This window comes from Cimex lectularius, unplaced genomic scaffold, assembly GCF_000648675.2.
Source record: "Cimex lectularius strain Harlan isolate CLEC.00 unplaced genomic scaffold, Clec_2.1 scaffold101, whole genome shotgun sequence".
NCBI classification, from domain to species: domain Eukaryota; kingdom Metazoa; phylum Arthropoda; class Insecta; order Hemiptera; family Cimicidae; genus Cimex; species Cimex lectularius.
The window spans coordinates 450,179-460,918 of NW_019392806.1; the positions used below are offsets into that span (position 1 = coordinate 450,179).

The 10,740-nt window shown below is 31.7% G+C and overlaps 1 protein-coding gene across 2 annotated transcripts in view; it reads left to right on the top strand.

The window, feature by feature from the left end:
* Nucleotides 1-7,521, top strand: part of LOC106667735 (E3 ubiquitin-protein ligase TRIM9) — a 279,184-nt gene extending 271,663 nt beyond the window's left edge. Inside the window, exons 4-10 of one of the 2 annotated variants that reach the window (XM_014395865.2) lie at nt 1,838-1,997; nt 2,988-3,020; nt 4,255-4,394; nt 4,486-4,624; nt 4,702-4,929; nt 4,989-5,161; nt 6,639-7,521. In XM_014395865.2, the coding sequence (XP_014251351.1) occupies nt 1,838-1,997; nt 2,988-3,020; nt 4,255-4,394; nt 4,486-4,624; nt 4,702-4,929; nt 4,989-5,161; nt 6,639-6,758 (993 nt within the window). In that variant the 3' untranslated portion in view covers nt 6,759-7,521. The remainder of the gene's footprint in view (nt 1-1,837; nt 1,998-2,987; nt 3,021-4,254; nt 4,395-4,485; nt 4,625-4,701; nt 4,930-4,988; nt 5,162-6,638) is intronic. The other variant, XM_014395866.2, reaches the window with a different exon arrangement.
* Nucleotides 7,522-10,740: the final 3,219 nt, after the last annotated feature.

Genomic DNA, 10,740 nt, shown 5'->3' on the forward strand with positions numbered 1-10,740 from the left:
CTGACTTCGATCCACTCGGACACCAACTTTTTTATCTCAACCAATACTTTACATAAAGATTAAGTAATTTATAAACTCTAAGGGCGCCAGACACAGTAAAGTTATGCTAAAACAACCCTCGCCAAGACTGGCAAACTAACTGCTACAGTTAGAGGATGTTAAACTGAGAGGAGTGACGAGACGATTTACCGGTCACTAACATCTGAGAAAAAATCTACACAACATGGGTATATTCAATAATGATACCATTTAAAAATTATTGAACGAGTAGGAAGAAACAACCATCCTTGATCTGCGGATGTGAAGCAACTGCTCAATGGAGACATAACCTGGATATAAAGAAAAGCCGGGGAAAATAATTGTAACGACAGTCAATGACCTTGATTCTTTAAAAGAAGGATCGAATCGACAGGGTAAAATAAATTAACTAGGAAAGTTGAATACAGAAGGCTGCACTGCTTGGGGTACATAAACCTCCACTTCATAGTCTCCTTTCATCAACATCATCAACCAACCATACCATTCGAAAGCTTATTAAAAGAAGCAGTTTTTGTGAAATTTTCCATTCCCTACGGAGGAATTGTCGTGGTGAATTTTTGAAATTATTCGAAGATCTTCCAATGTTTAAATTTGACAGGTTTGTGACAGCGAAACGGCTATCAGTCGTGCTGAAACGGTTCCGGGATGTCACTGAATTTTTTAGACAGTTTAACGTAAATTTTAAAAATGAACTCGCCTTTTTAGGAAAATTGGACGGGTAACGAAGAAAATGTTTTTTTGTTTGACAAGTCCGTTTTATCCAAAAAAAATTAAAATATTGTTATTCGAAAATCGTGAGATGCGGTCTGGTGTGATGTAGGTTTCAGAAAAACATTTTCTTTATCGTGCCAACGTTTCGATCTTTATTGAGATCATCTTCTGGGCCTGGGATTTATAAACATTGTTTACATTTAATAAATACATGTAGGATGTGGAAAAAGTGAATTTATACAATGTAAATGCAATGTAAATACAATGTTGTACAATAATTTGTACAATGTAAATAAATACAATTTTTTTTATTTTTTATTTGGCCACACATTAAAATATTTATCTTCTTGACAGAGGGATTTAGAATAAATGTTTTTGAGGTATTCTAGTCAATTTACAGTCTCCTATCACCAAAATATTTTGCATATCATTGCGATCCAACCTGTACATAAGGGAGGACATAAGTTAAAGTATAAAACTTAATCATTTCACTATGGAATTTATTAAGATAATTATTGGAAGTCAATTATAAGACAGCTCCATATATGTTTAGCAGTCATAATTGACCATATTAATTATTTCATCTAATTATACTTTCTATCTAAAGTCTTGGTTGAGATGGAAAATCCAGTGTCACGATAGCTTAAGTGGTTCGTGGGTTCGAATCCCGCCCGTTACACTGTTTTTTTCATCTCAACCTTAGACAGAAAATATAATTGATATAAGACAACTGTTTAAATAAACTTTTAGCTCATTCTAATTTTGTTAATTTAATGTCCCACTCAAGTTTTCTTCGAGATAAATAGAGAAATCTGGGACATTAATAAAGAAGAAATTAGACCGTCTCAATGGCACCAGCCGAGAAAGAAGAAACACAAAGCCCAAAACCATTTACAATTATTTAATATCCTTCCTTTCCGGACTTAATAATGCAGGTGGAATGATTTCCTTCGTTTATTAAACCCGTCACGAATGCTGAATCACTGCTTTTGAAAAAATTCCCCTAACTTATTTTCCATATCACCACCTCGCTGGAATTAAATCTTAAGCAGTTCTATTGTACATTTTTTTTAAATATATATTTCAGATCGGGACAATGCTGATCAGCAGGGTGGCGAACGAAGACATGGTCTGGTATCAAGATCCGAACCTGGCTTGTCCAAGAGTCTCGCCTTATTGCGATTTAACGTTAGACCAGAAGCCGCTCGCAAAGGCCATTGAACAACTCAATTTCATACAAATGAGACGTAAGTATTTTTAAACGACATAAACGGTTATTTTAAATCCCCAAATTTAAAAAACTGCCGTGTTCACCTTTGTAAAATCCGAGAAACTCATCAAATGTAACATATAATTTTAATTTGGAAGATTTTCGCGTTACACTCCCGAGTGTCAGTTAACTTTTCTCCGTTTTTATTTGCTTGAACCGAGTTCCGGCCCAAGTTAATAAAGTTTTACTTCTTTTGAACTCCTGACCTATATAAGAAGGAAAAAGTCATTAAATCTTTTTCGAGCTTATTTACGATCTTGATTTATACTCAGTTATTAGTACCGAATTCGTTCCACTACAGAGAAATCGGACTAGAAATAAAAAATTTAATGTCAGTGAAGCCTTTATTTTTACGAGTTCTTTATTAAAAATTTGTTTTTCTTAACCTTTTCCCTTTGTGAAGCTGCTTCATTTAAATTAAAAATTTGTCCAGCATTGAACTAGAGCATCGGTGGCCGCAACGGTTGGCATGGCGGTCAACACCAAGGTCCCGGGTTCGAATCCAGCGGCCCTGCATTCCAACCCGACATACTTACAAATGGGCTTTTTTTTTCAAAAACACCGGCACCCTGAGGGTTGATATGATTTCTGTTGTTGCGAACTTTTGGTTAATATATTACTGTTAAACAATATATCGATAACCTTTTTTTTCTTAGTTTCTCTGTTTCACACGCGTCTGATAAATCTTTTGATAAACGATTCTCTTTCACTGAATGTTTATTTTGCTCACCCTGGGGTCACTATTTATTTTAATGTTATAAATTTTTTTATTTAATATCGAATTAAGTTTTTAGTTTTCTTACATTTATTATTACAACACGTGGCTAAGCAATTAAAATTCAGAATAGTTTATTTGTTTTCCTGTAGTCTATAAAAAACAAAATAATATTCCAATTCCTTTCAAATTTATTTTTTCAAAATTGTCTGAACCTTTATTCACTGATTAATTTGTTAAATAATTTTAAAGCTGCAAAAGATGGAGAGGAAAGAATTCCAGCAGGTATGATTTATAGTAAGTAGTTAGTCATTTGCATGTTTTCTGTATATCTCGATCATCCTCTGGTGGAAATCAACGATTTGAACAAATAATATAGTTTCATTAAAATATGAAAATATTTCATGTTTTATGTTTATTATTGTACGGCTTTCATTGGATATTAGTGTATCTAACAAGCAGACTTGGGAAAACAGAATTTGCTTTGATGATGCTTGGTCGAAAAATATTAGACGTTCCTGCCAATATTGGCCATAGGAGCTTAGAAAGAAGTTTTATGTAATTTAAATATATTTTAAAAATTTGGTTTTATGCCTTTGTTGTGCATGCATTTCAGTGTTATTATATATTATAATAGATTATTATAGTAGATTTGTATTTTTACGTGGAAGAAGAAGACAATATGCAGTATTAAATGAGGTTAAATACAATACGTAAAAAGTTACAAATTTCAAAAAACGTTTTCAGTAAAATAGACAACAAAATTTGTTTTTGAAAAAATCAGTTTGTATTTGTTGTTAAGTACGCTTTAAAAACCTTAGATACAAATTTTTATAGCAAACAAAAAATATACGTTTTTGTGCTTGGATTTCCGGGAGGTAATTTTTTCCAAATTGGTCGTTTATATAAAAATTGAAAAGCGGAAGATTTCATCTTTCACGCTATATCTTCTAGCTTAGGTTTTTATTGTTATTTTAAGCGAAACTCCCCAAATATTCGGTGCTTATTAATCTGTAGAGGTAAGGTTTGTGTCTTTACTTTAATCCTCCATATTTTCCTATGGATCAGTGGAGACGTTTTTAAGTTATCACAATTTCGGTAATTTTCGAAAAAAAAATCGGAAGGCGAAAAATTTGAGAGAAAAAAATATTGTTGGATTGTCCAAAAAACACGTTAAAGTTTAAAAAACAACCCTTTTTTGTGGGGTGTGAAAATTTAAAAGGTTTTAAAAAGTGCTTAAAACGAATCAGAAATGGTTTTTCAAAAACCCCTTTTTTGGCCTGCTTTACTGGCAGCCTGCTTTACAAATTCATTAAAGTTGGTGATCTGTAGCCCCCTTGTAAGGCAAAAAAATAGATTACTTGCAATGAAATAATTTGTTTTATCAATTCAAATATTCAGTTTTATCTTGTATTTTCTGGATATATTAAGTTTTGTTTTTATGGATTGTTTATTTTTTATTTTATTGCAAAAATTGTTTCACATGATTTATTCTTAATAAATGGTTTTTGAATTTCAGCTCCAAATGCTCCAGTTGTAATTCCCGAAGAATGCAGTGCAGAAAACAACAGTGTAACTGTAGCCTGGCAGCCTCCGCCGACTTCATACGTAGAAGGTTACGTACTTGAATTGGACGATGGGAATGGTGGAGAATTCCGAGTATGTAATCCATATTTCTGTTGAATTATTTATTTAATAAAAACAAAACAAAAAGATTTATTTCTTTATTAAAAATTTATACGATTTTCAGGAGGTTTATTGTGGCAAGGAAACTATTTGTACTGTAGATGGGCTACATTTTAATTCTACCTATAATGCCAGGGTAAAGGCATTCAATAGTACGGGAGAAGGTGAATATAGTGAACTTATTGGTCTACAAACTGCAGAAGGTAAAGATAATGTAAAGATAATTAATTTAAAAAAATTTCATGTTCAATTTAATTGAATTTTTTAATGTTTTGTTTAGTTGCCTGGTTTACATTTGATCCCGGATTAAGTGGGATGGAATTGAGATTCTCTGAGGATAATTGCAGTGTATCAGCCTGCGAGGGTTACGAGCACAGAGTGGCACTCGGGAGCGTCGGTTTCTCTCGAGGGGTTCACTACTGGGAGTTCACAATTGACAGATACAACACAGATACTGATCCGAGTTTCGGAATTGCAAGGATAGACGTGAGCAAGGATCAAATGCTAGGTACCATTTAGTACAATCGAATCATTGGACAAATTTCACTTTTGATTATTTTTTAACAGGCAAAGATGAAAAAGGTTGGGGCATGTACATAGACAGGCAGAGGTCTTGGTTTGTCCATGCGAACATGCATGGGCAACGATGTGAAGGAGGTATTCAGCAAGGGTCGACAGTGGGCGTCCTTCTCGATCTCAATAGGCACCAAGTCAGTTTTTATGTCAATGAAGAACCTCACGTAAGTTTCAAACAATATTATTTTGATTATTAATCGTTTGCTAAATTTAGTATATTTTATAATTTGAAAATATTGGGTTCTAAAATAACTTTTTAAACTCAGGATTTTTTTTTAACAATGAAGTTTTTGGTGTTTTCTGCAGTACTCAAGTAAAATAAATGTTTCCCTATTAATAGAGTTTTACAAAACCCAGAATAAATGAAAATCTGAAGGGGCAATGCCAGGTGAATACGATTGGTCGGGTAGCCCAATGGTAGGATGATATCATATCCAACCAAGTCCCCTTCTGGTAGTCTGCAAATGCACATGGGGTAGAAAACTGCCAGCCATTTTTGGTCCATTGCTAACTTTAATTGCTCCCATTGTGTGTAGTAGATAGCCTCAACAGTTTAGGCGTTGACACGGCATTCATCACTGTAAGGTAAAGGTCCTGGGTTCGAATCCAGCAACCTGCATTCGAACTGGACATACTTAAAAAAACAATTTTTCAAAAACACCTGCACCCCCGAGGGTTGATATGATCTCTGCTGAAAAACCTTGTTAAAAACGAACAAAAATGTGTGAAGTATACACGATAGATTAAGGGTTAAGTGGTAGAAGATATTAAAAAAACTGCCTCTTCCAATCCAACCAAATGGACAGCATTATCTTCTTGGGATGTAATCCAGCTTTTGGAGTTGTTATTAGTGGATCACTGTTTTGCCTAGGATTTTCTTCGTGGAACATGTTTTCATCCTAAGTTATCAATCATTTTAAAAATTGATTGTTTCCATTGTTTTAAGAGGGAATCGAATTGGAAGTGCTTTTCACACTTCATCACCATCACAAATTTTCCTAGAAGTCTGAACATTACTGCAATAAAAACCACTAAATAATAAAAAATTCTATGTTTTTCCTCAATGTTAAATTCCCAAAACACCTTGTAAAAATAAGAGATCTCGGTAGAAATTGGTGAATAAAAATAGCTTAACTAATACATTTTCAGATTGTGTAAACAATAATGACTAAATTAAATATTAATCAATTAATTAATTTAATAAGTATTGACAACTTCATCCTGTTGGAATGGCACTATATTCACCATCTACACTCATGGGTTTTTAATGTCAGTAAAACAAGTTTCAGCTTTGCACTGTATATCTTAAAAATGTGAATAATTATTTAATTCAAAACAAGACAGTTCCTCACTGAAGATAGCACAAAGCCAAACGTGTTTGAGTACCATCAAAAACCCACCAGTGTAGATGGACCCAGTGCCTGTTCAGTATGTATTCAACAACTCACAGACTAATGGCTGAAAAAATAATTAAAATTATACGCTTTTTTAAACGTGTAAATAGAGAATTGATGTTAAATAAAGCAAATACATCGGCTCCCTGAGGGTTCATATGACATCTGTTGTTGCGAACCCTTGTACAAATAAATAAATAAAGCCAATACTAATGTTTGTAAAAATTATTAATCTGCCTTGTTTTAGGGACCCATTGCATTTCACAACCTTTACGGAGTGTTTTACCCTGCTGTAAGTGTAAATCGTGGAGTTACCGTGACGCTTCACACTGCTCTCGATCTTCCTTCAGACATTGAGGATTCCTAAGAAGGGCGTACGGCAATTTTCTTTATAATAACAAAGGACTATTGTGATATAACTGATGTTTTGAAGTCTATTCACCAATCCTTTAATGTGTTGTCATTAATTGATAGTCTCAATGTGCATCAGAACCGAAATTTTCCATTATGATGTTTTCGTGGTTCTGTCTTTTGAAATTTTATTTGCACTTATTATTAAAACAATTGTCCATACTTTTTCTAAATGTTTAGTGTTTTAACTTAAATAAAATTTAAAATCTGTTGTTCAGCGTATCTTAAGATGATATAGGTGTCTTTAATTAAAGAAAGATATATTAATTGATTAGAAATTAAATATTTACAAATTGTAATTATTAATGTTTGTTTTGTCTTAAAACTATTTTTCTCAATATTGGTGTTATTTCTAAATGTTATATCACAATGACTTTATAAAATGATTCTAATATTTATGAACATTAATATTTTAAATATGTAATGAACTATTTTGCATATCATTAACATCAAATTGTTTAAAAAAGAGAAAAAATTTTACACTGTGCTCAGAAAAATGTACTATTAACATTTGTAACAAACATATTGTAATTATTATTACTCTGAAGATATTAGTTGTACTTTATCATGCCACTGTCAGAAAACTATTTGGGATAATTTTAATTTTATAAGTATTTACTAAGTACTTTTTATAAGTAAGTCTAGGCTAAGGAAGTAAGATAATTTGATCTCAATCAAGAGTGTATTAATTTTCAGTTTTTGATACATCTGATATATGACCATTCGTGTTTTAATTCGCCTTTTCTCTTCATATTTCCTTGAAAATGTTGAGGTGACAGACTGAAAATGGAAAGTAGGATGCTGTGGATGTCGACTGAATAAATTAAATTACAAAGCCGTTAAAATAAATTCTACCTGGTATAATAAAAAGTGTCAGTTATAATAAAAGGTCGTTAAAATATAAATAATTAATTTGGGCAAAATTAATTAAATTTGAAAGTTGTATAACTAGTGTTAACATTTATCAAAACATTTCAATTTGGGGTTTAACAGTTCAAGTTGGGGTTTACAAAAGATTAATCTAAATATTAAACTATTTGAATTTTTTTTATAATTTTTTTCATACAGTTCATTCCATATAAACTAAATTTATATTTATAATGGATAAATTATACATTACAAATTTTTCAGTGGATTAAATACTAATAATATTATTAATGTGCGATGTGATTTTTCTCCCATCCAATTAATGTAACGTGGGGTCATTCGTGCAGATTTTTGCTCACAGGTTTCACCTCAATGTTGTCCAACATTTCGATTTTTTACCTTTTCCCTATGAATATTACACACGACATTTAAAAGAAAAATTACTATATTTTTATTAATTGTAAGCAGTGTTGTTGACACTTAAAACAAATATTTAAATTTCCTTTCCCCAAATGGCTTAGAAAAAGAATTATTTTAATTTTTAATTTTGTTATTATAGTTTACATTTCAGTAAACAATAATTTTTAGATTTTATTTATGAAAAAAATAATAAACAAATATCTATTTTGTACATAGTTGTAAATAAAAATGACAAATTTTGGGTGAGTGTTTCTAATTTTATTTGAATTCGTTTAAAGAAATATTCCATTTGTGTTGATATTTTCCAATGGTGCAAACACTGCCATATTGTTTGTTTTACACCATTTAACACGGTTTAATTAGAAAACTTAGCTTGAATAATAGACAGGGTACAAGTTTGTTTAAAGAAAGCCCCCTTTAAATATGAAAAAGGAAAAAAAAAATTAAGGATGTAGTATTTACAGTATTTACCACCAGTGTAGTTTTATCTTAAGATTAGGAAGACTGACTGTTGTAAGAGAAAAAGGCACCGAATAGACAGCATAATATATTTAAATTAGTGCGGTCAACATGCATGAATGTCTGAGTAATTTATCCTTGTTTGTAAATTATGCAATATTATATAATATTTGTAAGACATTTATAATACTTTAAAGACCTATGAAAAGTTTATTTTTTATTTTGTTTGTTTTCTCCTAGTACAATGTATAAAAAAATGACATCCTGTAAAATTATTTATGTACTATAGTTATTTATCAGTTTAATGAAATTAACAGTATTTGTTCTGCATTAAATAAATTATTATAAATATATATATAGATATAAATGTATTTTTAAATAATGTCATATCGATTCCACATATAAGTGTTACTATTATTATTACAATTATGATGCTTTAACTATGTAACTACACTGATAAATACATAAAGTCATTGAACTGAGTATTAAGTTCCCTAATAATCTATCTGCATAAGAATACGAGATATAGCAAGCACTCAATGAATCTTTTTTTTTTCTAAATGATGTGAACGTTATGAACTACAAATACTACTAGTTAGCATGAAAAAAAAGGGCCAGGGGCGAAGATGGGAATTGAACCCATGACCGTGGTACAGTAGCTGAAAGTCTATCATGCTAACTACTCAGGTAACACATTTCGCCAATCTTCAGTCTTGTTAATATTATTCTTTCTTTCCTATCTCTCTCTCTCTCTCTCTCTCTCTCTCTCTCTCTCTCTCTCTCTCTCTCTCTCTCNTCCTCTCCCCCTCTCTCTCTCCCTCTCCTCTCTCTCTCTCTCTCTCTCTCTCTCTCTCTCTCTCTCTCTCTCTCTCCTCTCTCATGATATGAGAATATTGCTACAATTTTCGATATCTCTTCAAGTGTTGGTAAGATTTGAGGTCATACTAATTTCCAATAGATCCTTCCATGTAGAAATAGAAAAAAATAGAAATCATTGTTAAATTGAATTTGACGTCAAGTGATAATGAATAACTTCTATTTAAACAAAAAAGAATATTGAAAAAGAAAAGAAAATTAAATCTTTGCCATTGACTAACATAAATTTGCGAAACTTCCCAAAAATAAAAATAATCTTTCTAAAAAAGAGAATTGCACTAGCGTCAACATTAAAAGTGAAAAAGTACCAAAGTGAACCACCGAGGAGTTTGTATTATTGGGTTGGTGCAAAATTAATGCAGGTATATATATATAAGGTTAGGGGTATATATAGGTCTCCCCCTTGGTGGTTACTCCTTTTCGCATAGTAATATCATACAATCATTACATAAAATTACAAAATTAAAATTATAAAAACTATATAAAATTACAAAACAATATAAATATACTAATTTAAGCAATAAAGAACAATCACAGTTTTAGGTACTATATAACAATGTTAACTTATTTTTAAAGAAGTAACCAGCCCGGAATTATCGGTACTAAAGTTATACACTTAAATATATCACAGTTTAGTCACAGGTGGTTTATAAAAGTTTTTTTCAGGTACTTGGTTTACTACCCGCTAGGATGCTCTGTGTAAGCTGTTTGAATACATGATACGTTTGCTCTCTTTTCACAAGTTCCTTCAATAATGGAGGCCATATATTCTGAAAATTGTTTCGTACGTCTTCACGAACATTGCATAACTGACAGTTTGGGGTATGAGCTCTCTTGAATTTGTGCAGATAAACTGCAAAGTTTCCATGCCCCGTAAGCATTTGTGTGGACCAAAAATCTGGTTGCTTTTTTCTTTCTTTAATGATGGGAAAGAACTCATTCGCAGGTGCTTGTCTTGTAACTGAATTTATGTGTTATAATAAATTCTTTTAACTGTTATCTTTTATACAAAATATTTTAGTTTATGTTGAATTTTATAAGAATGAGAACCTGCCAAATTAAATATGTTCAAACTAGATTTTCGTCAAATTTATTTGCTCGAATTTAAACTTGGGCGAAGTACGGCCCAAACCGCGCGAAACATCAATAAAGTTTGAAGAGAGGGAAGCATTAGTGAATGCACGGGCAGATATGGTTTCAGAGATTTTGATCTCGAAGACAGGGAAGGTCGCCTTCCTTGTGGACGACGACCAACACAAAACGTTGATTGAAGAAAATTCACGTAATACAACACGCGGAATCACGGAAGAGCAATC